General features: G+C 43.4%; 1 protein-coding gene across 2 annotated transcripts in view; it reads left to right on the forward strand.

Moving 5' to 3' along the window:
• Window positions 1-12,290, forward strand: part of LOC122793025 (MOB-like protein phocein) — a 565,681-nt gene extending 553,391 nt beyond the window's left edge. For both annotated transcript variants that reach the window (XM_044060679.1, XM_044060677.1), the window contains one exon: window positions 10,237-12,290. In XM_044060679.1, coding sequence (XP_043916614.1) covers window positions 10,237-10,368 — 132 coding nt within the window. In that variant the 3' untranslated portion in view covers window positions 10,369-12,290. The remainder of the gene's footprint in view (window positions 1-10,236) is intronic.
• The last annotated feature ends 15,251 nt before the right edge of the window (window positions 12,291-27,541 follow it).

Below are 27,541 nucleotides of genomic sequence, written 5' to 3' on the forward strand. Positions count from 1 at the left end.
TGTGCTCAAGCTTGTCACCTCAACAAGGGACAGCCTTTTACTCAACCCACAGCCATGCAAACACTGACAACAGATGCATCTGATTACGCCTGGGGAGCACACATGGCAGGAAAATGTATTCAGGGTGAGTGGCCCACAGAGCAAAGACATTTCCACATCAGTCAAAAAGAGATGCTAGCTGTACAAAATGCAATTATATCTTTCAAGGACCTGCTGCATCCAGGACAATTACTACTAAAGACAGACAACACCACAGTTGTGTGGTACATAAACAAGCAAGGGGACACACACTCCTACCCCCTCTGCAGACAAGCCATGACCTTGTGGAACACAACTTTAAACTACCAAGTTCATCTCCAAGCACAATTCCTGCCAGGAGAGAAAAACACACTGGCAGACTACCTAAGCAGAAACATCATGGATCCCCACGAATGGGAATTGAACCCACAAATATTCAGAATAACACAAAAATGGTGGAGCCCGGACATCTGTTTGCATCCCCAATGAACTGCCAATTACAGAAATTTTGCACAAGGAGCTACCATCCACAAGCATGGAAAGTGGATGCCCTCTCATTCAGCTGGAAAAAACTACAAGTATACGCTTTTTCCTTCTAAAGGTACTCATAAAAGCCAGGCAGGAAGAGCCAAAGATGATCCTGATTGCACCAGACTGGCCACGTCAGCACTGGTACCCAATCTTAAAGAAATTGGCACAAGAACCACCCTGGATTTTGCCTCCAATCCCACAGTTGTTGACACAGCACAATAATCAGATACTTCACAGCCAGCTAAAGACCTTAACTCTAGCTGCATGGAAAATTCCTTAGTCAAGCAAGCATTGCCTCTCTCCAAAGCTGTTATGGATGTCATTCTGGAGGCCAGAAGGCCTGGTACCAGGAAAGCCTACTGGGTAAATGGAAGAGATTCTCTGTGCCTGGAACCAAGCGCACAGCCTTGACCCTCTTGTTCCAAACATTCCTCAGATACTTCAATACTTAACTGAGATGCTGGACAAGGGCCTCTCCTTCTCATCCATCAAGATCCACGCCTCAGCCATTTCTGCTCATTACAACACGGATCCACCAATTTTTTCTAATCCTTTGCTCAAACAGTACCTCAGAGGGGCTAAAAACATGAGACCGCATAGTAGAGCACCTACACCAACTTGGGACCTCAATTTTGTTTTGGAAAAATTAACTTTACCTCCTTTTGAGCCAGCTAACACAGCAAAATTAAAATACATCTCTTGGAAGACTGCTGTGCTACTGGCAATAACATCAGCACAAAGAGTTTCAGAATTACAGGGACTAATGGCAGTGGAACCTTTCCTCATCTTCCACCAGGACAGGGTGTCTTTAAGAACTAACCCTACGTTTATGCCAAAGGTGGTATCAAGTGTGGCTGTAAACCAAACTATTCACTTGCCAACTTTTTATCCAAAACCACAGAACAAAGGGGAGAGACTACTGCATTCTTTGGACATTCACAGGCAGTTACGCTTCTACGTGGACAAAACCAAAGCTTTCAGAAAACCTGAGCAATTATTGGTAGCATACGCTGCAGGAGCACAGGGAAAAGCCATTTTAAAGCAGTCTATTTCAAAATGGATAGCACACTGTATACGTTTTTGCTATACCCACCATGGGAAATCTGTACCTAGAAGCATTAGGTCGCACTCCACCAGGGCAACAGCCACTTCAACTGCCTACTTCAGAGGAGTGCCTACCAAGGATATTTTGGAAGCAGCAACATGGAGTTCTGTGCATACCTTCACCAAACATTGCCATTTGCCTTTATACTCCAACTCCAGAGCTGGCTTCGCCACTGCTGTGCTGCAGGGCCTTATAGCCACCCCTAATGCCTTATAGATCCAGCCTCCCTACCTCGGCTTTGGGATTCCACCCAAGTGTAATGACTGCAGCAGTGTAACACGATGAACATAGTACAGTTTTGTACCTACCGTAAATGTAGATGTTCGAGTGTATACACTGCTGCAGTCCAGGTTAGCCTCCCTCCTTCCCCTCTTACTTGCTGGACGTACCTATGTCTTATACCCTTTACTACCTATGGGGAGTATTTGCTGGTAATTAAAAATGGTTGTTTGCTTTTCTTTTCTATATTTTACTAGCAATTTGAATTGCCTACCTATTTGGGGGCACCTGACATCTAGGGCAAGAAAAACTGAAGAAAATGGCGTTGGCTGCATCTTATATACCCCTGTCGCACTGACGTCAGGGAAGAGGCGACAGCAGCTGATGCCGGACCAGGACTTTGGAACTCAGGCCGACTGGGGAACCGCCTGACGGCAGAATAACCCAAGTGTAATGACTGCAGCAGTTTTTACACTTAACATCTACATTTGTGGTAGGTACAAAACTGTACTTTTTTCATAATGAAAGATTTTATATTACATTGCAATACTAAATTCATCCCTAAAGTCTGACCAATACCCATTCCTAACCTGTAAATCCATCTTTCTGCTCTGTAAATAGAGATGAGTAATAAGCAGTGATGTGCACAGGTATTTCCTGTTTTTATGTGGATAAAACTAAGGCTTTGGAAGGAACCCTTCTGTGTTTCTTTTGCTGAATGTAGGAAATGCAGGAAGAATGCATATTGCTTTCATGTGTCTAGAAAGACGCATCAGATCAGTGTCTTCTGCATTATTCACTCTGCCTTTATTTCCTATATGTGCATGATTTGTTTTAGCTGCCAAATGTAAACCAAATGCCTCCACAAGGAGGAGAGAAAAAAGAAACACTGATGTTCATCGTGTTTCACTGTTGCAGTCATTACATTTGGGTAATCTTCTGGCAGGTTGCCCTCAGTCGGCCTGATTAACAAAGTCTTGGGTCCTGCATCGGTTGCTGTCCCTTCTTCCATGACGTCAGGTCGTCAGGGGTATAAAACATGCAGCCGACGTCATTACATCAGTCTTTCTTGCTGCACGGTGCTCGAAGCAAAAGCAGCTTGCAAGTGCTGGTCAGCGGAGGCCCGGGGAGAAATGCTCCAGATGCATGTCAACTGGGGAGCCGTAGAGAAGAGAGGGGAGTAGGAGAGAGTTTGCTAGTTTTATTTTTATGTGGGAATCTATATAGGTCATTTGCCTGTAAAGTTTGTCTACTTTAAAGTGTTTTTTTTATTGCCTTTTATTGCCTTGAGTGTGTGCTGTTCAAATAAGAGTTTGTCAGTGGTAATACCCAGATGTTTTGCAGAGGACACAATTTCTATTTCAGTCATGTTTTGGGAAAATATTTTAAAATCTTGCTGTACTGGCTTGGGAGAGAAGACAAGTAATTTGGAATTTTTAGCATTTAAAAGTAATTGTGCCTCATTGGTCCAAGATTCTATTGATGTGAAAGCATTTTGTATAATTTTATGAAGATTTGGGAAATTGATAGAAGAGGATATGATAGTTGAATCATCCACATATTGGATGATTGAGCTCTGAAGAGAGGCTATGTGGAGACTATTTATAAATACATTGAAGAGCAGTAGTTCCTGAATGTTATCTAGGCACACTCATATGATCCTGAAGTCATTTGATGTACTAGAGGGAGATAATGTAATCTTGCTTCCACTATGAGTGGAGAAAGTGAAAAGAGGATCAACATCCCTGAACTGCATTCATTGAAAACATCTTGCAGGAAAACACTTTAAATGATTTTGCAGGAGTGTAAGACCCCTTGCAACCATTATATATACCAACTCCAAGGTCACAATAAATCAAGGAAGGAGAAAATTTCCCCAAAAAGGGAATATCTTCCAGCACAACTCTGAGTGAGTTCCATTGGAGGAACTCTGCTAGTCTGTGAGCTGAAGCTGGAGCAGCTGAGCCTCGAGGGGTCAAACTTCATTCACTAGTAGGATAACTTGTAATCTTATTTGCATGTTTCAATGGGATAATGTTAGGGTCACCTTCCATATCCATTGTACAGATTGAGAAGAGGCATGGTCAGTGAAGGGGACATATCCATTCCCAGAGGAGAAATTGTCCTCGGTCATTTAGTGTCATGAGTGTCAGAACCAAAGTCTTCAACTAAAAGCCAAGTACCCCGTTGGGGGAACTTTTTCTTGCTCCTTACCGATGTCAGTAAAAGTTAATAAGTGTGTTACTTATGGGAAGCAAATACCTCATAAGGATTTCCATTTGTACTGTATTCTTTGCCTAGGCCCTGACCACGACGTACCTTGCTGTTGGTTTTGTGCTTTATTTAATCAGTGCTCTATCCGTCTTCGGTACATTTTTTCTTCAAAATATTTCGGTTCTCTGTTTAATTATCCAGAAATTACATTGGTTAGCCATCCGACTACCCGAATACTGAAAAACCGCAAAGAAAAGGACAGAGACAGGCCGTTGAGGTCCAAAATTGTCAACGGCGCTTCTAAGCCAGTCACCAGTTCGCCGGCACTCAATGAGGTGCTTTCGCAGCCCCTGATACCTGCTACTTCTGATTCACAGGCCTCTACTGAGACCCATTCGGAGTCCAGTATGCCACGAGATGCTTCACATATGGAAACTGCAGATGTCTCTACCTTGGATGGGTCTGGAGCCGCTGGGCAGGCACCGGCTTCTGAGGGTGTATTCAGGCCTACAGACTTGCATATTCCAACTTCAGTGCTAAGGCCTAAATCTCGATCTATGTCTAAAAAGCTGATGTTCAGGCCCCTATGCCTAAAAAACAAATTATCAAAATGGCTGAAGATTTAATTACTCTAATCAGGGGTAGACCCCCCCCCCCCCAAAGAGGCCTAGGATTGAATTTGACTATGAATCTTCTGAACAGGACTCTGTTTCTTCTGACTCTTCTAATGATCTGGATTGTCCATACCTACTTATGAGGACTCTGCAGAGGGTTCCATTCCGTCTGCTTCTCCGCCTGAGGATTTCTCATGTGGGGAAACGTTGCATACCTTAAGGGAGCATTTCCCCTGGGAAAGTCAGGATTTCTCTGTATCCAAAAAGAGGCTTGGGGATTTCCTTCTTCCTCAGCATAGGCCTTTGGCTATACCTCCTGTACTAGATATTGTTGATGTGTTTTTGGAATCCAGTATGGCCCCTGATTCCTTGCCTCCAGCCCCTAGCAAACCAGACAGGTACTACAGGGTTCCTGAGTCCCACAAATTCCTTTTCAAAAATCCTGTTGCAGACCCTGAAACCATTTCTCAGGGGCCCAAGGGCATTAAGGCTTCTACTGCTAAAAATCATACCCCTTCTGATAAGAGACTCCAGGGCGCTGGATAGCTAGGGTAAAAAGGTTTATACTTCTGCAACCTTAGCAATCAGGGCTTTAAACTGTCAATTCCATATGCTAAAATATCAACAGCTTATCATGGGACTGCTTAAACAGAAAATGATGATTTCTGACTGTGTGGAGAATAAAGATTTGCAGGATTTATTGCATTCAGCTGAACAAGTTGGCAAACATACTTTGCAATGTGGTTTTGATTCTTTAGAGGCCTCTTGTAGGGCTGCTGTTACTGGGTCTGTACTTAGAAGGCATGCTTGGCTTAAGGAGCAATCTCTGCCTGATCATGTTAAAGCAAAACTTTTGGATGCTCCTTTACAGCAGGACCGCCTATTTAGCAATAAGGCTGAAGAAGTTCTAAAAAAGATGGAAGATAAAGCTAAATCTATGCAAACTGTGAATGATTTCTTGCAAGTGCAACCTCCTAAGAACTGGTCCTTTCCAGCTCCTTCCAGAGCCACTACGGCCAAACCCAGGCATTCCAAAAGCACCAGGTTTCAATCCCAAGGGACTTTCAGAACTAAGCAATGGGGTGCTTCCACTTCCAAATCTGGAAACAGCAAGGCACCCAACATACAGTAAACAGTTTCAATGACTTCCCTTTGAAATTACCAAGCACTTACCTCTTAGCCGCCCCTTTTGTGGGGGGGGGGGGACTGGCTCCTCATTCAAGAAACTGGCAACTTATAACCCAGGACAAATGGGTTTTAAATATAGTGTCCCAGGGTCATTTCCACACGCTGCCAATTCCAAACGGGTGGCCAGAGGCTCAGAAACGAGTACTTTCCCTCCTAAACATGGGGGCTATTCAACTAGTGCCAGAAGGGACAAGGTTTCTATTCCATACTTTTCCTGGTACCCAGAAAAGACAAATCATGCCATCCAATTCTGGACCTGTCTACTCTAAACACCTTTCTGGATATTCCAAAATTCAAGATGCTGACTCTTCACCAGTTACTTCCTATACTAGGTAAGGATGCCTGGTTGGCAGCTCCCGACTTAAAAAGGCTTACTTGCATATCCCAATCAGGGAATCTTGCAGAAGATTCCTATGCTTCAAAGCAGGCTGCATGCATTATCAGTTCTCTGCACTGCCCTTTGGCTTGTCTACTGCACCCAGGGTATTCACAAAGTGCCTGGCTCCAGTAATTGCATTTTGCAGGCAAAGAAATATTCAAATATATCCATACCTGGACGATTGTCTAATTCAGGCAGAAAACCAGGCCATTCTTATAAAACTTCTGGCGTTTGTAAAAAGAGTTGTAACCTGTCTAGGGTACACCATAAACCAAAAGAAATCTCAACTGGTACCCTCTCAAAAGATTACATTCCTGGGTGCAAGCTTGAATACAACTGCCCAGATGGCTTTCCTTACGCCAGAAAAGCAAATTCATTTGGTGACTTACTTCAAACAGATGGCCACAAAAATCCTGCTGTCTGCAAGGCAGATACTGCAAGCCTTGGGGTTAATGGCCTCCTACTTTCTTCTAATTCCATATGCAAGACTGTGTATATGAGGAAACTTCAGTGCTACCTAAAAATTTTATGGAGTCAACATTGTCACAGCCTGGAAACAATGATTCCTATCATACCTTGCCTGCGCCTAGAATTCTTATGGTGGGCAGAGGCCTGCCACCAAAACAAGGGACTGCCATTCACACCAAACCCTAACTACAGACGCATCAGACTGTGCATGGGGGGGCTCATCTGGCAGGGAAGTGCATTCAGGGAAAATGGAACCCAAATCAAATGCACCTTCATATCAATCAAAAAGAAATGCTAGCTGTACAGAATGCACAGACGGTCTTCAAGGACTACCTTCATCCAGGACAATTACTGATAAAGATGGACAACACCATGGTTATGTGGTACATAAACAAGCAGGGGGGGGTACACATTCCTACCCCCTCTGCAGACTAGCCATGGCATTGTGGAACACTGCCTTGAGCTACCAAGTACATCTACAAGCTCAATTCCTGCCAGGAAAGCAGAATGTTCTGGCAGATGAACTAAGCAGAAATCTCATGGACCCTCATGAATGGAAACTGGAACCACGGATTTTCAACATGTTGACACTCAAATGGGGGAGCCCAGACATAGATCTTTTTGCCTCACCCCAGAGCTACCAGTTGGACAAATTTTGCAGAACTCATCACAAAAAAGCCAGGAAAGTGGATGCACTGTCTTTCAGCTGGAAAAACCTATCGGTCTATGCCTTTCCTCTCCAAAGTTCTACTAAAAGTCAAACATGACAAACCAAAAATGATTTTAATTGCTCCAGACTGGCTTTGCCAACACTGGTACCCACTCCTGCACAGTGTGTCTCACATTTCTTCGTGGCACCTGCCTCAGACACCTTCCTTTACTGTCTCAGCAGGAGAACCAAATTCTGCACCCTCAGCTCCAAACATTGAATCTTGCAGCTTGGCTAATCACTTAAATTCCCCCTTAGCATCCCTCAGCAAACCTGTGTTGGATGTCATTTTGGAAGCGAGAAGACCTAGTACTAGAAAATCTTATGCTGACAAATGGAAAAGATTCTGTGCCTGAAATCCATCTCCAGGGAATAGCACAGCAGTGCCCAATTTACCTCAGATTTTGCAATTCTTAACTGAGATGCTTCACAAGGGCCTGTCTTTTTCTTCCATAAAAATCCATGCCTCAGCCATTTCAGCTCATTACAACACAGACCCCCCCTTCTCTCATCCTCTTCTAAAGCAGTATCTCAAAGGGGTCAAAAACTTACGACCACCCAGGAGAGCTCCAACCCCTGCCTGGGACCTTAGCTTTGTATTGGAGAAACTCTACCGCCTATCGAGCCAGCTGCAACTGCAGACTTAAAATTTCTTTCCTGGAAAACAGCCTTCCTTTTAGCAATCACTTCAGCTAGAAGGATCTCTGAATTACAGGCCCTTATGGCAGTGGAGCCTTTCATCATCTTTCATGCGGACAAGGTGTTACTCAGGACCAATCCATCATTCATGCCCAAGGTGGTATCCAGTGTGGCTCTTAATGAGTCCATTCATTTGCCAACTTTCTTTCACAATCAACAGAACAAGGGAGAGCGGATTCTGCATTCATTGGATGTATACAGACAACTTAGATTATACCTGGACAGGACTAAATCTCGAAGAAAATCTGAACAACTGCTGGTAGCATTTGCTGCAGGGGCAGAGGGTAAGGCTATTTTAAAGCAAACCATTTCTAAATGGATAAGCCATTGTATTCATTTCTGTTATAAGCACCATGGAAAACCTATCCCCCAGGGGATCAGATCTCATTCCACCAGGGCTACATCTACTTCAGCAGCCTTTCTCAGAGGTGTTCCTACTAGGGATATTCTAGAAGCTGCTATTCTAGAAGCATACTTTCACCAAGCATGATCACTTAATTTTCTCTAAATCCAGAGCTGGCTTTGCCACTGCTGTTTTGCAGGGCCTTATAGCTGGTCCTAATGCTGTATAAATCCATCCTCCCAACCTTAGCTTTGGGAATCTACCCAAATGTAATAACTGCAACAGTGAAACACGATGAACATAGTACAGTTGTGTACACTTACCATAAATGTAGATGTTCAAGTGCATTCACTGTTGCAGTCCTGGTTAGCCTCCCTCCAGCCCCCTGTTTTTCTTTTACTATACCTCTTCTTTCTTTTACTATGCTTAAAAGCCTTTTTGGTGTATTTGCTTTTGTTTGGAGGTATATTTTTGTGTTTCTAATTTATATATATAATTTTGCTCCCCATTTGGGGGGCACCTCACATCTGGGTCAAGAAAACTGATGTAATGGCGTCGGCTGCATGTTTTATACCCCTGACGACCTGACGTCGTGGAAGGGACAGCAACCGACGCAGGACCCAAGACTTTATTATTCAGGCCAGCAGATTACCCAAATGTAATGACTGCAACAGTGAATACACTTGAACATCTACATTTATGGTAAGTGTACACAACTGTACTTTTCTGTGATGTGTGTTAGGCTACCCCTCTGACAATGGTACTTATATGTGTCTGCTTAGTAAAATCCTACTGCTAGAGTGGCTCAGATTAAGGTACTGCTGTTAAGTGAGGTGCTTGCCATAACTGATCTGTAGATGGACACTTTATTTGGGATGCTTTGCCCCATTGCTTGCCAGTCAGCCCATTTGTTCTCAGTCATTGCCAGGATGAGGGTCAGCAGAGAGAGGCAGGTTATAAGGACAACCATCAGACAGTTCAGGCCTCTTCATTAATTCTAGGGTGGGATGTGCATTGAGCACCAGTGCTGAACCAGTCCTCACTGTCACAAAGTTGATGGCCTCTGTCACCCACTGGGGTCAACTTGTAATAGTTTCTCCTGCTCTCCATCAGAAAAAATGAGACCTTTATGCATGCGCCATTGGACAGGTGCATTCCCTGTCCCCCTGAATAGGAGTGCACATCTTCCCTTTCTGTGCCAAGTGCCCTGAGTAACTAGTTGAATGTGGGTCACCTGAACAACTGTCAGGTCTGTATCCCTCTATGCTACGGGCACAGGCCAAATCTTCACTTGCTGCAATTTACCACATTCCCTTCCAGTCTCATGTGAATGTACAGTAGTTGGGGAGAACTGTTTTTCCACGTTAATTTTTACCTGAGTAACTTAACAGTTTTGTATTCCACAGCATTTATTTGTTGCTCTTCAAAGCAGTAATATTTCAGAATTGAAAGTGGAAATTTGAGGAACCATCTGTTACTTATGAGAGAGCTGACAGTGTGATAGTGTGGTTCCAGTTTATTTCAGTTGAGGAAAGGTTTGCCAAGCCAGTTTCTAGCATCTTTTACCAATAATCCATAAGCAAAAATCCTTTTAGATCAAACTCGTTGAGGTCATCCTTTTAGTGAGTACCTTATATAACTGTTGTTCATGGTTGAAACGTTGTTGGCTACCCAATAATTTAGTATTCACAAGATAATTCTGATAAAAAATAACTAATGTTCTCTGCACCCCCTTTTTTGTCTTTTCAGAATGAAACCTTCTTGTGCCATCGCTTTACCAAATTTGTGATGAAATACAACTTGATGTCCAAGGATAACTTGATTGTACCAATTTTGGAAGAAGAAGTACAGAATTCTGCTTCTGGGGAGAGTGAAGCTTGATTTGAAATGTTAGTATAGAAACACAGACTAGCTGCATTGAGCACACAGTTAACTATACTGTACTGTATATATAATTTTAGAATGTTCAATCATGTACTCATGTTGTAATGACATTGTTCAGAACCGTTTTTTTTTTTTGTACAGTTTGTGGGTGGATGTGTGTGTGTGCACGCGAGCGTGTCTTCCTGTAAAGAGTGGAAGTGTACTTTAAGTTATTCATGAGCTATATTTACCTGTATGGCATTCATGGGTTTATACAGAGCCTTGTTGATGGGATGTATTTGTAGTTCTGTGTAATACATTTTAAAAAGTTATATGGTTGACACTTGCACATTGTAAAATTCAAAGTAAGGGACAGTAAACAGAACATATTGCAACTTTTTATTGGCCACTTCTCTGGCCATATGAAGTTTGTTTTATCAGACTGAGTGTCAGATTGTGACACTAGCATTTAAACTATAAAGTATGTGAATATAATGAATTTTGTGTAAAAAAAAAAATGAATAAATGAATTATTTTTAAAAGAAAACCTTTTGGGACCCTTAAACAAGTTAGCTTGCAAATATGTTTGGTCTCTTGTAAACACTGTAACCAGGCTGTACATACAAGGGCACAGATGGTAAAGTATACTCATATTTTAAGGAGTGTTTATGTGAAATTGTTTCTTGTACAGTTCTGCAGCACAGCTGTAGTGAGATTTTTACTGTGGAGTAAGCTGTTAAAAAATATGTTTCATTTGTAAGTGCTGGTTCTCTTACATTTTTGTAGTTAGCAGTGCATAGAAACTGTTTCATTTTGATGCTAATCAGTTGTATTACAAATGTTTGCAACTTAATACAAATGACATTGCCCATTTCATGAGATAAAATGCTCCACTGTTAATATTTTAATTGCTAAATGGTTCTGCTGTAGTAACATCCAGATTTTGCCACAGGCATCGATTGGCATGACACAGTCAAGGTTGTTTGTTAGTGCCTTGAAGTGTTATCTAGTGTGTTATGAAGGCAGTATGTTTGTGCTGTAACTTTGCAACTTGTCATGCACCACATTGCCTGTAGCTCCCAAGTTATAGAAATATAGACTGACATTTTTATTTAATGGGGGGTTGTTTTTTTTTTGTGTGTGTGTTACTTCAAGTGCTGGCCTTCATGTGGATGAAACCAGTAATCTGGTTTCTCTTTTTGTAGTCAGACTATTTCCTTACCTAACACTGTTATCTTAAGGACTGTAGCACTATTCTGGGAGTTGAGCTTTTGGAAGATGTAGGGCGGGTATGGTATGTATGTATGTATGTGTGTGTGTGTGTATGCTAAAGAACACTTGTATTTTGGCCTCATTCCTCACTAAGTGCATATTTGATAACTGCCTAGACTGTTGGGTGTAGTTCTACAGATATCAGTCTGTTTATATGGCTTTCATTCAGGGTAAATTTCTAATAACAATGTGCAAGTAAACTGAAATTTTAACTACATAACAGTGACAGTGGTCCATTTTAGATAAAGGTAAACACTAAATGCATTTAAACTCTGTATGTAATGTGCAGGAATTGCTATTGAATTTATCCTGCTTAAGTGGGTCCCAAGACATTTGTAACTGATCTTGTAGTTTTTGGTTCTCAGTTACTGTGGTTTGACATTTAGTTTAGTGGTGTATATGTATGTTTAAGCTGAAAGCTGGAGCCCATTACTCCATGTGTATCAGACTTGTCACAGCAGGGTTGTAAATCACAGGGATCTTCAGCAGTTTATATTTACAAAATGTCTGTGTCCAATGTACAAATTTTGTTTTGCATAATGCAGACTGCCGAATCTTTCATAGGCAGCACTATTTTAGTCAGTCCATCCGTTGGTTGCATTCCATAGCACCTTTCCATTTGAAACTGCTGCTTGATCAAAGGACCCGATTTAAAATTCTGTATTATATCGTGATTGTTTTGAATTTTTCTGCATGAACATTTTGTCTCACACATCTTTTTAGACTATATTGGTTAGCATAATTTTTATTTAAATGTTTGGTGCATTGTTTTTCTCATTTTTGTCATTTGCTGAAATTTTAAAAGTATGTTGTAATTGCTGTCCTTGGAAAAAAGACTTTGTACTTGTCATTATTAACATAAGCTGGTACTGCAGCACTCTGAAAATTGTGAAGACGTAGTGTGTGGTGAGTGCTTGTATGTGCAGTTCTTACTGTATTCTTCCTGTCTGATTTTTTTTGTTGTGGCAGATGTTTTTTTATCATATTAAGGGTTTGCAGTGGTGCTCCAGCTGGCCAATGTGATATAACTGAGTAAATGTACATGCATAGAGAGCAAGCTGCTGTGAAGCACAGGTGAGCGGCAGGTATGATATGCTAAGTAATGTAATCGACATCCAAGTGTTGCATCCTTTAGATTCTGTTCACTTTGATCTTGAAGTCTATCACTTGCAAGCATTGCCTGTTTTCTTTTTTCATATTCATGAGCCCTGCACAGTGCTAATATTACAATGGTTTTGCTTGCAGATTTGCTAATTTATATATGGTTGTCTAAAGAACCAGCATCATTTCCCAGTTAGAGCATCCTGAACTGTTTTTCTGAGCATGAATTAATAGCCATGGATTGTAATCTGAAAGGCAAGTTTGCAATATCTTAGTTAAATTGCATAGGAATTTTGGCATTGAAATGATGCCCTTCAATGTGCACATAAAAGTGAGGCAGAGTAACTTTAATTTCTCGCATTATAACTTTGCATTTTCTTCCAGAACACTAGTACATTACCAGGATTTAGTAGTGGAAATAAACTGAATACTTGTTTGTATTCTTTCATGTTTTTTTTATTCCCACCGCCTGCTTTTCTTCAGCCCTCCTACAAATGATTGGTCCACTTGTTCTCTTTATGGAGAAACAGTTGTGGGATGCCTTCATCAAAAGTAGCCCATCTTTTTTTATTGGCTCCAATTTCCATCCCGTGGCAGATGACCGTCTTTTGTTTGAGGTCTTCCTTTGCTTTCCCCTTCCATTTTTTTCATACCTGTTCCCAAACAGATTGCAGCTCAACAGAGGGAAGATTATGTACCTGATAATGTGTGCTGTACTCCTGCTTAATCATAGGAGGCAGCATTGCAGTAAGTCAGGTCACCAACTGCGTGCAAGCCAGCAACTGCAGTTTACTGCCATTTTCTGTGGTTCATTCCTCCATTCCATAGGCCACTAATTGGTGTCCAGACTGAAGTCACTGTTGCAGTGTTCCTGACCTATAGGTTGTCGGTGCTAATGTCTAGCTGGGGTACCAGAACTTTACCTTATCTAAGTCGTATGTCCACATGACCTCAGTTGGCATGCATTGTGGTATATAGATAGGAGTACAAGAGTGGATCCTCGGACTGTCTCACTGCCAGCCCAAACGCAGGTTGTGTATCCATTGGACTGTTCACCATTTGGTCAATACTTTTGCTTCCATTGTTTATCCAGATAAGTACTGTGTTGGGAAACTTTCCTTTTTTACTTATGCAATTTTATTAAATGTTGTCAGGAGGGCTAAGTGAGAATGCAGTAGGCAGATTCCTTGCAAGGACTTGCATACAAAGTATCATTTTGCCTAGGCCCTGAGCTCTTACTCCGTCTTTCAATCAGTCATTCATTCCCAAAACCCTTATGTTGAAACTTTCCACTCTCAACTTTCTAGAGAACCAGCATCTTAAATGCTTAACCCAGTTCAAGATGACTGACTCTGCATCTTTTGACATCCCTCTGCCACTGAAGAAAACTAGAAAGGCCTCAAACAGATCTGCAGTCTGTTTCGAATTTGATGTACCCATTGAGGTTCCAGAATCTGCAGTAAGTCTGGCTGTTTCTCTGTTACCAGCTACCAAGACCCCTTCAGAGGTCAGAATGGCTTTTGAGGCCTTGCAGACTGCTTTTACTTCAAGGAACTGTCTCTCATCATTTCCAATAGACCACACAGCGTCCCTCAAAATTTAGTTAGGAAAGAGATCCCAGGCTCTCTAATAGAAGTCAAATAGGGTTCTGAACATCTGCGTCTCATCCAGGTGGACATCATACCTGAAAAGAAAAAAAAAAAAAAAAACAGAAGACTAGGCTTGGGGGCCTCTCCCTCAGTAGCTAGGGAAAAGGAGTGGGGATAGACTTCTAACAGTTCAAAGCTATTATGTCTTGGAAACCTTGCTCCTTTGGGTTTCGACAACCACAGGCAACCTACCCTGGTTTCCCCCTCTTCTGGTGAGGAACAGCACTATGACTGACCATTCTTTGGACTTTTCCTCTCAGCTGCCTTCTTCAGGATGAATCTCTTCCGAGGAAGAGAACTCCCTCTCACCAAATTCCCCTGTTGAAGAAACTTCTTTTGGAGAGACTATAACTTTTATATGTAAATCCATGCAGATCTTGGATGTTCAGAGGAAGTATTGCATCCTCTTGGAGATGCATACCTCTGTCCCTTCTCCAGTCCCTCCTATCATTGAGGCCTTCCAGGACACCTTTCTGTCCACCTGTTCTGCACCTGATTCTCAACCACCTGATTCTAAACGTGGTGTCTGATGACCTAAAATATGTGTGCAAGAATTCAGTAACAGACCCGTCTGCAGTCTCTCTCCCTTCAGATAAGCCCATTCATTGTACGCCCAGTACTAATGCCATACCTACAGACAAAGATAGAACTGTGGATAGATGGGGAAATAAGGTTTACACCTTTGCTACCCTTGCCTTTAGGGCAGTTAACTACAAGAATCAAATGACGAAGTACTTTACCTCTGTCCTGCATTCTTTAAACATAGTTATGCTGGACCCTACTAGAGCAAAGTCTAAGTGTCAAATGCAGAGCTTTACCATCATGGACAGATGGCTCAGTGGTTGCGTTGTCACCTCACAGCAGTAGATTCTTGGCTCATTGCATTTTGTGTGGAGTCTGCATGTCCTAACTGCATCATTGTGGGTTTCTCCCCCAAGTGCTGCAGTTTCCTCCCATGTTACAAAGACATGCATCTGGAGTGTTTATCCCTGGGCCTCCACTGAAAATTGGCTTAATTCCAAGTTGGACTTTCCCGCTAAACAAATGTTAAATTAAGTGGATCACTCAAGTTGCCAGACACAGCATTAAAAGCAGTTAGTGTTGTGAATGCTTCTTCTGCGGCAGCTGTCACTGGATCAGTTATTTGTAGATAGGCAGACTGTGAAGGTATGCATATCACCAAGGCTTTCAAATCAAAAGTTTTAGACTGTACCCTGGACAAAGACCTTCTTTCTGATCCTCAGGCTGCCACCCAAGTTCCAAGCTCTCCAAGACTAAGGTAAGACCATAAGGGACTACAGACTTATTCTACTCTCCATAGGATCTAACTCCTTCATTAGAGGGGATACTAGCTTAGAAACAAAGGAAAATTTCTAGGGAAATGTATTCTGAAAAACCCTGTAGGGGAACCTCCAGTGGGGAGCTCTCCTTTTGGAAGCAAAACTGTGACCGTCTCTGCAGCAGCCCCCCCCCTCGCAGTCTGACTACTTCTCTTTCTCCAAAGACTGGACAGGTTGTGGAAGCTATTATCACAGGCAAGTGGGTCTTCTCATGAATGGTTATGCCATGTCTTGGGAAAATATTCACCCTATGAAAGGCATACCACAACTTCCTCAAAACAGAATATCCCTTTTGACTCCCATTATTCAAGACCTGTCGAATCGGTGCACCATCAAGCAAGTCCAAAAAGACTTAATGGGAAAAGAGATTTACTTGGATTTTTCTAGCTCCATGGAAAGGGCGGCACTGGAGGCCCATCAAGGGCCTGCCTTTCCTAAACATTTATTTGACGGTGCCATCTTTCCAAATGCCTTATTTTCTTACTCTTCTGCCTTTCATCCTCCGCCAAGCTTTTAATGTTACTAGTTCTGAAGGACACCTTCTTTCACCTTCCCATTTTTTCCTTCTTGCAGGAGATTCCACATGATGTTCATCGTGTTACCCTGCTGCAGTCATCACACTTGGGTTATCCTGTCGTCAGGCGGTCCCGCAGTCGGCCTGAATTCCAAAGTCTTGGTCCAGCATCGGTTGCTGTCACTTCTTCCCTGACATCAGTGCGCCAAGGGTATATAGGATGCATCCGACGCCATTTTCTTCAGTCTTTCTTGCCGCACAGTGCCCGAAGCAGAAGCAGTTCGCAAGTGCTGGTCGGCCGACTCCTGAGATTTTCGAAGTCGAATTTCAGATCCGAAGTCTTCAATAAAGCTAAGTACCCCATTGGGGAAACTTTTCTTGCCTCAGACCGATGTCAGAAAAAGTTAACAATTGTATTTCTTGTGGGAAGCAAATACCTCATAAGGATTTTCATTCTTATTGTATACCTTGCCTAGGCCCAGACCACGTCACTGGTTGTCGCTTTTGTGCTAGGTTCAATAAGCGAACTATAAAACGACGCTTTGATTTTGCACAACACTACTTCGGTAGAAAATTTAATTACACTATGCCATCGGAGCAACCGACTACCAGCGTACAAAAAAAACACAAAGATAAGGACAGGCAGCCTAGACCTAGATCCAAGCCAGACTCCGAGGCCTCGGCTGGGCTGGTCTCCGGGTTTTAGTGAGGTGCCTACGCAGCCCCTGGCTACCGCAGAATTGGAACCTCAGACCACTTTGGATTCTTTGGCGGAAAGTTCTAGGCCGACACAGCCATTTTCTTTAAGCCCTACCGACAACATTGCAGAAAGAGAAGCCGGTGCTGCAGAAACACCTTTGGTTTCTGAAGGTGTCTTCAGACCGACTACGCTCACCATAAAACCGTATCCTAAGCTTAAGACTCCTCTTAAACCAAAAAAGACTGCACTTCAGTCTCCAGTTCAAGGCCCCATGCCTAAGAAACAGATGCTTAAAATGGCTGAAGATTTGATCCCTTTAATCAGGGGTTCCCAACCCCCACCCGACAAAAGGCATAGACAAGAGGAAGATTATGCCTCCTCTGATCAAGTGTCTATTTTCCTCAGGCACCTCTGAGGAACAAGATTACACCTTTCCCCCTTATGAAGATTCTGATGCTGAGAATTCCATTCCCTCAGCTTCTCCCCCTGAAGACTATTCCTTTGGGGAAACTCTACATACCATGAGGGAATATTTCCACTGGGAAGGTCAGGACTACTCCGACTCAAAGAAAAGGCTCAGAGAGTTTCTTTTACTCCCCCAGCACAGACCTCTTGCTATCTTAGACATTGTGGATGATGTTTACTTAGAATCTAGTTTAAATCCAGATTCTCTGCCTCATGCTGCAGCCAAACCAGATAGATATTATAGAGTGCCTGACTCCCACAAATTCCTTTACAAAAGCCCTTTTGCTGACCCAGAGACCATCTCCCAGGGTCCCAAAGGGGCTAAGGCTTCTATGGCAAAAAATCTGGTACCCTCTGAAAGTGACTCCAGAGCACTATACAGGTGGGGGAAGAAGGTTTACACGTCAGCCACTCTAGCTATGAGAGCACTAAATTGTCAATTTCACATGCTTTAAATACCAGCAATTTCTAATGTCTCATATAAAACAAAAGATGAGCACACACCCTCAACAGTCTGAATTGAAGGAAATGCAGCATCTGTTGCATACAGCTGAACAGGTGGGTAAACATACTCTACAATGTAGATTTGATTCCTTGGAAGCTTCCTGTAGAGCAGCTGTTACTGGGTCTGTTATACGTAGGCATGCTTGGTTAAAGGAACAAACTCTGCCTGATCATGTTAAAGCAAAGTTACTAGATGCTCCCTTACAGCAGGATGTCCTATTTGGGGTTAAAGCAGAAGTCGTCTTAAAGAAAACTGAGGATAAGGCAAAATCTATGCAGATGGTCAAAGATTTCTTACAGGTTCAGCCCCCTTGCTTCAGCAGAAATTGGCCAACAAAAAATTGGTCCTTTCCAGCTACTGACAGACCTCAGAGGGGTAAATACAGACGCTCAAGAGGCAGAGGACAAGCACAAACCCACTACAAACCTCGACAATGGGGCACTGCAACACAGAAGGAAGGAGAAGACAGGCCCCAAACTACTAGAAGGCAAACACAATGAGTTAAACCTCATATTGCCAAGCAAAACTCTGTTGGCAGCTCCCTTGGGAGGAAAATTAGCACTTTTTACAGACAAACTGGCGCATAGTCACAAAGGACAAATGGGTCCTAGACATTATTTCACAAGGATACAGATTCCATTTCCACACCTTGCCAATGATTAGAGGAATGCCAAACCTGCCACAAAATCAATGGGCAGAGGCACAAAAACAAATTACAGCTCTCATGGACATGAGAGCCATTCAACTGGTACCTACACGGGAGCAAGGCCAAGGATTTTACTCAAGGCTCTTTCTAGTCCTCAGAAAGGACAATGCTTGGAGACCCATTCTGGACCTTTCAATTCTAAACACCTTTTTACAAGTACCCAAATTCAAGATGCTAACACTACAGCAGCTTCTTCCCATTTTGGGCAAGAAAGCATGGCTAGTAACGTTGGACCTCAAGGAGGCATACCTGCATGGTCCCTATCAGACAAAATTGCAGAAGATACCTCCGTTTCATTGCAGGTTCAACCCATTACCAATTCTCTGCACTGCCCTTTGGCTTATCCACTGCGCCCAGGGTCTTCACAAAATGCCTGGCACCAGTAATTGCATACTGCAGACAAAGAGGAATTGAAATATACCCATACCTGGACGACTGCCTCATCCAAGCAGAAAGCAAGGACATCCTCTTACAACATCTGGCTTTTGTAAAACACCTTCTAAGTTGCCTAGGGTACACAGTAAATGAAAAGAAATCAAAACTAGTACCCTCACAAAATATGACATTCCTGGGTGCCAGCTTGAATACAACGGCCCAGATGGCTTATCTAACGCCAGACAAACTACAACTGACTCAATATTTCAAAACAATGGCAACAAAGACCCAACTCCCTGCAAGAAAAATTCTGCAGGCCTTGGGTTTCATGGCATCTTGCATACTACTAATACCATTTGCAAAGCTGCATATGAGGAAATTACAGTGGTACCTAAAAAGCGTATGGAATCAACACAGCCACAGCTTGGACACAATGATATCTCTCATTCCCTGCCTTCCACAAGAGTTTCTGTGGTGGTCACAGGCATGTCACCTCAACAAGGTTCAGCCTTTCACCTTGCCCCCAGCCAGGTAAACTATGACAACAGATGCATCGGACTATGCCTGGGGGGGCACACATGGCAGGACGGTGCATTCAAGGCATATGGACTGCAGATCAAAGGAATCTGCACATCAATCAAAAAGAAATGCTAGCTGTACAGAATGCCCTGACAGCCTTCAAGGACCTCTTACATCCAGGACAGCTTACAATAAGGACGGACAACACCACAGTAATGTGGTACATAAACAAACAAGGTGGTACACACTCCTACCTTCTATGCAGGCAAGCAATGACCTTGTGGAACACAGCACTGGCTTACCAAGTTCAGCTACAAGCTCAATTTCTGCCAGGACAAAAGAATACATTGGCAGACGACCTCTGCAGAAACATCATGGATTCCCACGAGTGGAAACTGGATCCACAAGTATTTGCAATGATAACTCAAAAAATGGGGCCTCCCAGACATAGACCTGTTTGCCAGCCCCCAAAACTATCAGTTAACAAAATTTTGTACAAGGACGTTTCACCACCAAGCTTGGAAAGTGGATGCGCACTCATTCAGTTGGAAAAACCTGACAGTATATGCCTTCCCTCTATTGCCCCTTCTCACAAAGGTGCTGCTGAAAGTCAGGATGGAGAGACCCAGAATGGTACTCATAGCCCCAGTCTGGCCACACCAGCACTGGTACCCACTACTAAGGAATATGGCCCAGGGCCCACCTTGGATTTTACCACAAATTGCTCATTTGCTCACACAGCAAGACAGTCAGATTCTACACAGCCAGCTCAAAACCTTAAATTTGGCTGCATGGCAAATCACCTAAGCAAACCAGCCAGCTCCTCTTCCTCAAGCTGTTATGGATGTTATTCTGGAAGCCAGGAGGCCCAGCACTAGGAAGGCCTACTCGGACAAATGGAAAAGGTTTTGCGCCTGGAACCAAGCCAAAGGCTAAAATACCCTCCAGCTCCACATTCCTCAGATTCTACAGTATTTAACTGAGATGTTGCACAAAGGACTTTCTTTTTCATCTATTAAAATCCATGCCTCAGCTATTTCAGCCCACTACAACACTGATCCTCCCTTATTTTCACATCCACTTCTAAGGCAGTTTCTCAAAAACATTAGGCCCCCCAGGAGAGCACCTACACCAACCTGGGACCTCAATTTTGTTCTGGAAAAACTTGCGCTACCTCCTTTTGAACCAGCTTTCTCAGCTGACTTAAAGTTTATATCATGGAAGACTGCCCTGCTGCTAACAATAACTTCAGCCAGAAGAGTCTCAGAGCTTCAGGCAGTAATGGCAGTAGAGCCTTTCCTCATTTTCCATCAAGACAGAGTTTCTGTATGAACTAACCCCTCTTTTATGCCTAAGGTGGTATCCAGTGTGGCTCTAAATCAAACCATCCATTTACCCACCTTCTTTCCAAATCCACAGAACAAAGGAGAAAGACTCCTGCACTCCTTGGACATTCACAGACAACTATGTTACTACTTGGATAAAACAAGGTTTTCAGAAAATCTGACCAGCTCTTTGTATCCTATGCTGCAGCTTCACAAGGGAAGGCTATATCAAAACAGACCATTTCCAAATGGATAGGACATTGCATTCATTTTTGCTACACCCATCATGGAAAACCAGTTCCTGCTACCATAAGACCCCACTCTACCAGGGCAGCAGCCACATCTACAGCCTTCCTCAGGGGGTGCCAACCAAGGATATTTTGGAAGCTGCAACTTGGAGTTCAGTACACACCTTCACCAATTACTACCACTTACCACTTTACTCTAAGACTAGAGCTGGCTTCGCCACTGCAGTTCTGCAGGGCCTTCTAGCCTCCTCTAATCCTGTTTGACTCCACCTCCCATCCTTAGCTTTGGGATTCTACCCAAGTGTGATGACTGCAGCAGGGTAACACGATGAACATAGTACAGTTTTGTACCTACCATAAATGTAGATGTTTGAGTGTGTACCCTGCTGCAGTCCAGGTTACCCTCCCTCCATCCCCTCTGACCTAACTAACTAAAACTTTTCAATGCCTTAAAATCTGATACTACCTTTGTGGTGTATTTGCTTATAGCTGAAGTGATATTTTGTTTGTGCTAAACTTTTAAGATTGGTACTATTTACTGACCACCTTTTGGGGGGGCACCTGACATCTGGGGCAAGAAAAACTGAAGAAAATGGCGTCGGATGCATCCTATATACCCCTGGCGCGCTGACGTCAGGGAAGAAGTGACAGCAACCGACGCCGGACCAAGACTTTGGAATTCAGGCCAACTGCGAGACCGCCTGACGACTGGATAACCCAAGTGTGATGACTGCAGCAGGGTATACACTCGAACATCTACATTTATGGTAGGTACAAAACTGTACTTTTTCCTCTGCCTCCTTGCATTTCCAGTTTACTTCTCTGTCGTTTGGTTTTTCCACAGCTCCAGAACTGTTCACAAAGTGTCTAGCTCCAGTGATAACTTTCTCTCGCAATCAGAGAATCTAAATTTCCCCTTACTTGCACAGCTTACAGATCCAGGCTGTCTCTCCAGAAATTCTTTGGCATATACACTTCACACTTCCAACTTCTGTCTGGGTTTTACTGTAAGCTACAAAATATCCCACATGGTTCCTGCTCAGGATCTGGTTTTCTTGGGCTGCAGACTGGAAACAGAAAATGCATGCTCTCCTCCCACAGGAGAAAGTTCAGTCTGTCCAGGTTTTCCAAAATCTCTTGTCTGCAACCCAGTGATCAGTAAGGGAGATGTTAAGGACTTTGGGATTCATGGCAGCTACCATTCCTATGCTCTCCCTGGCCTTACTTCACATGAGGAAAGTCCAGTGGTTCCTGAAATCTATGTGGTCCCAGCATTTGTTACCTCTTGGACACACTGGATGTTCTTCGTGTTTCACTGCTGCATTCATTACATTTGGGTTATCCTGCTCACAGGTTGCCCTCAGTCAGCCTGAATTCCAAAGTTTTGGGTCCTGCGTAGATTGCTGTCACCTCTTCCCTGATGTCCAGTCATCAGGGGTATAAAAGATGCAGCCGACGCCATTTTATTCGGTCTTTCTTGCCGCGCGGTGCCCGAAGCAGTTTGCAAGTGCCGGTCGGCCGACTCCTGAGATTTTCGTGTTAGAGTTTCAGATCCGAAGTCTTCATTAAAACCTAAGTACCCCATTGGGGAAACTTTTTTCTTGCTCCAGTCCGATGTCAGAAAAAGTTATTAATAATTGTATTTCTTGTGGGAAGCAAATACCTCATAAGGACTTTCATTCTTACTATATTCCTTGCCTAGGCCCTGACCACGATGTTGCTAGTTGTCGGTTTTGTGCTAGATTTAACCAACAAACTATTAAGCGTCGGTATGATTTTGCATTAAGCTATTTTGGGCGAAGATTCAATTATACAATGTAGTCTGACAGCCATCCGACTACCGGAGTTCACAGAAAACGCAAAGAAAGACAGGCAAACAAGGTCCGAAACAGACTAAGCTTCTCCTAAGCAAGTCGCTGGTTCTCAGGCGCTTTCGCAGTCCCTGATGCCCGCTACTTTAGAGTCGCAGGCCGCTACCGACTCCCGCGTTGTCGGCCAGGCCGCTGGAAACTCAAGGTATTGGAGCCTCGGAGATTATTCCCTCAGATGGGTCCGGAGCCGCTGAGCAGGGATCTGCTTTCTGAGGGTGTTTTCAGACCTAAACAGTTATATATTAAACTGACTTCACAGACTAAAACACCTTTAAAGGCAAAGAAACAAGTTCACCAGCCACAAGGACAGGCCTCCATGCCCCAAACACAGATGCTCAAAATGGCCGAAGACTTAATTACCTTGATCAGGGGTGCCCATCCCCCTCCTGATAAGAGGCGTAGGCAAGAGACAGACTATGAATCTTCAGATCAGGTTTCCATTTCTTCTGATTCCTTTTCTGATCAGGAATACTCTTTTCCCCCCCTGTGAGGATTCATATGCTGACGAATCAATTCCTTCAGCTTCTCCTGTGGAGGACTACTCTTTTGGGGAAACCTTGCATACCATGAGGGAGCACTTCCACTGGGAGAGCCAAGATTTTTCAGAATCTAAGACAAGACTCAGAGACTTCCTTTTACTACCTCAGCACAGGCCTCTAGCTATTCCACCTGTGTTGGAATTGTCGATGATGTGTTCTCAGAGTCTAGTCTGACCCCTGACTCTTTACCTCCAGCTCCTGTTAAGCCGGACAGGTACTACAGGGTCCCTGACTCTCATAAATTCCTTTTCAAAACCCGTCTGCAGACCCAGAAACTATTTCTCAGGGTCCTAAAGGGGTCAAGGCTTCTACTGCAAAAAAACCTACCCCCTCTGACAGGGATTCTAGGGCACTGGATAGATTAGGGAAAAAAGATTTACACATCTGCTACTTTGGCTATAAGGGCCTTAAATTGCCAGTTTCATATGCTTAAATATTAGCAATACATCATGACACTGCTTAAACAGAAACTGATGGCAAATTCTGAATGTGCAGAAAGCAAAGAAATGCAGGATTTATTGCATGCAGCTGAACAAGTTGGGAAGCATACTTTGCAATGTGGGTTTGATTCTCTGGAGGCCTCCTGCAGGGAAGCTGTTACAGGTTCTGCCATTAGGAGGCATGCTTTGTTAAAGGAACAAAATCTGCCTGACCATGTTAAAGCAAAATTATTAGATGCTCCTTTACAGCATGATACCTTGTTTGGTGTTAAGGCGGAAGAGGAATTAAAGAAAATGGAGGACAAAGCTAAATCTATGCAAATGGTCAAGGATTTCTTACAGGTACAGCCACCTTTCCAGTCTCAGACAGACCTCAAAGGGGCAAATCGCAGCCGCAAGGATCCTACAAGTCTAAGCAGTGGAGTGCTTCTACCTCCAAAGGTGGAGAAGACAAAGCACAATCATACAGGAAACAATCCCAATGACTTCCCCCTGCTTGCACCAAGCACTTATCTTCTGGCAGCACCCTTAAGGGGAAAACTAGCACGTTTTTCTCAAAACTGGTACATTATAACCCAGGACAAATGGGTTCTAGTCATAGTGTCACAAGGCTACAAGTTTCATTTCCATACCCTGTCAAGGGAAAACGGTTTGCCAGACCTGCCAAAAAAATCAATGGGCAGAGGCTGAAAAACAAGTAGCAGCTCTCATGGTCATGAGGGCTATTCAGCAAGTGCCACAGCAAGAACGGGGACAAGGATTTTACTCAATTGTTTTGGTACCCAGAAAGGACAAAGCATGGAGACCAATACTGGACCTATCTATTCTAAACAGCAGCTTCTGCCCATGCTGGGCAGCAAGGCTTGGCTCATGACTTTAGACCTAAAAGAGGCATACCTGCATGTCCCAATCAGATAATCATGCAGAAGATACCTCCGATTCAAGGCTGGCTCAAAGCATCATCAATTCTCTGCACTGCCCTTTGTCTTATCTACTGTGCCCAGGGTCTTCACAAAGTGCCTGGCACCAGTAATTGCTTACTGCAGACAGAGGAATACAAATAATCCTTACTTGGACGACTGCCTCACGCAACCAGAGAACAAGGACATTCTACTACAGCATCTGATGTTTGTGATAAGACTTTTAACATGCCTAGGGTACACAGTCAACAAAAAAAAATCAAAACTAGTACCCTCTCAAGAGATAATATTCCTGGGTGCAAGCTTAAATACAAATGCCCAGATGGCTTATCTCACTCCAGACAAACAAAGGCAACTGACTACCTATTTCATGGAAATGGTAACAAAGGCCCAGTTATCTACAAGAAAAATTCTGCAGGCTTTGGGCTTCATGGCATACTGCATATGAGGAAAATCCAATGGTACTTAAGTGTCTGGACACAACATTGCCACAGTCTCGAAACAATGATTACTCTTCCCTGCCTGCAACAGGAGTTTCGATGGTGGACATTGGCTGTCCCTTGTTTTGGTGACAAGCCTTTCTCACTACCCCCAGCCAGCCAGAGCCTAATGACGGATGCTTCAGATTATGCCTGGGGGGCACACATGGCAGGAAGAGGCATTCAGGGCACCTGGTCCACAAACCAAAAGCATCTACATATCAATCAAAAAGAGATGCTAGCTGTTCAAAATGCCCTGACAGCCTTCAAGGACCTACTTCATCTGGGACAACTACTGATAAAGACAGACAACACCATGGTCATGTGGTACATAAACAAGCAGGGGGCACTCATTCTTATCCCCTGTGCAGACAAGCCATGGCTTTATGGGAGACAGCATTGACTTACCAAGTTCATCTGCAGGCACAATTCCTGCCAGGAAAGGAAAATACTCTGGCAGACAAACTAAGCAGAAACCTCATGGATCCCCACGAGTGGCACCTGGATCCACAAGCCTTCAGCATGACAAAGAAATGGGGACGCCCGGACATAGATCTATTTGCCTCCCCTCAAAACAATCAACTAAAAAGATTCTGCACAAGAACTTATCACAGGCAAGCTTGGAAAGTGGACGCCTCATCTTTCAAATGGACAAACCTGTCAGTATATGCCTTTCCTCCCCAAGGTACTCCTAAAGGTCAGGCATGAGAAACCAAAAATTATTCTGATTGCCCCAGACTGGCCATGCCAGTACTGGTATCCGATCTTAATGAACTTGTCCCAATGCTCAGCCTGGACCTTACCTCAAATACCTAATCTACTGTCCCAGCAAAACAATCAGATTCTGCACAGCCAACTCAGGACCCTAAACCTGGCCGCATGGCAGATAATGTAGCCATACAAACCACACCTGTCAGTAAAGCTGTGATGGATGCCATTTTGAAAGCCAGATCATCTAGTTACTAGAAAATCCTATGCTGGGAAATGGAAGAGATTTTGCGCTTGGAACCAAGCTCAAGGAACTGATACAGCTGTCCCAAATATTCCTCAGATTTTACAATACTTAACTGAGATGCTGGACAAAGACCTATCTTTTTCATCAATTAAAATCCATGCCTCTGCCATTCCGGCTCATTACAATGCAGAGCCACCACTCTTTTCTCATCCTTTATTAAGGCAGTACCTCAGAGGAGCCAAAAACTTAAGGCCTCCAAGGATATTGTCAATACCTGCTTGGGCCCTCAACTATGTCTTGGAAAATCTCACCTTACCTCCTTTTATGCCAGCTGCTAATGTGGATATAAAGTTCTTATCTTAGAAAACAGCTCTGCTCCTAGCGATAACTTCTGCAAGACGAGTTTCAGAGCTACAGGCTCTCATGGCTGTGGAACCCTTTATCATTTTTTATCCAGACAGGGTCTCTCTGAGAACAAACCCTACCTTTAAGCCTAAGGTGGTATGCAGTGTAGCCCTTGACCAAACAATTCATTTGCTAGCTTTTTATCCAAATCCACAGAATAAGGGGGAGAAAATACTGCATTCTTTGGATGTACACAGACAACTTAGATTCTACTTGGACAAAACTAAGTTTTCAGAAAGACAGAACAAATACTAGTGGCATATGCCACAGCATCACAAGGAAAGGCGATCACCAAGCAGACTATTTCAAAGTGGATAGGTCACTGCATTCATTTCTGCTACTCACAGCATGGCAAACCAGTGCCTAAGGGCATTAGGCCACATTCAACCAGAGCTGCAGCCACTTCTGCAGCCTTTCTCAGGGGAGTACCAACCAAAGACATTTTAGAGGCTGCTACTTGAGTTCAGTGCATACCTTTACAAAACATTGCAATCTGCCTCTTTACTCTAAATCCAGGGCAGGCTTTGCCACTGCAGTTCTGCAGGGCCTCATAGCTGCTCCTAATGTGGTTTAGCTCCAGCCCCCCAACCATAGCTTTGGGACTCAACCCAAATGTAATGACTGCAACAGTGAAACATGAAGAACCTAGTACAGTTGTGTACACTTACCATAAATGTAGATGTTAGAGTGTATTCACTGTTGCAGTCCAGGTTACCCAACCGCCACCCCCCTTATTTTTGATGGAACTTATCTTTACTTCTCTAATCTATACAACCTAGGTGGTGTATTTGTTTATAGATGAAGGTAAAGCTTATTTTGGTGCATGTATGTTTTATTAACATATTTTTAGCCTACTCTTTTGG

The sequence above is a fragment of the Protopterus annectens genome, chromosome 2.part0, assembly GCF_019279795.1.
Source record: "Protopterus annectens isolate FY-2018-M chromosome 2.part0, PAN1.0, whole genome shotgun sequence".
NCBI classification, from domain to species: Eukaryota; Metazoa; Chordata; order Ceratodontiformes; family Protopteridae; genus Protopterus; species Protopterus annectens.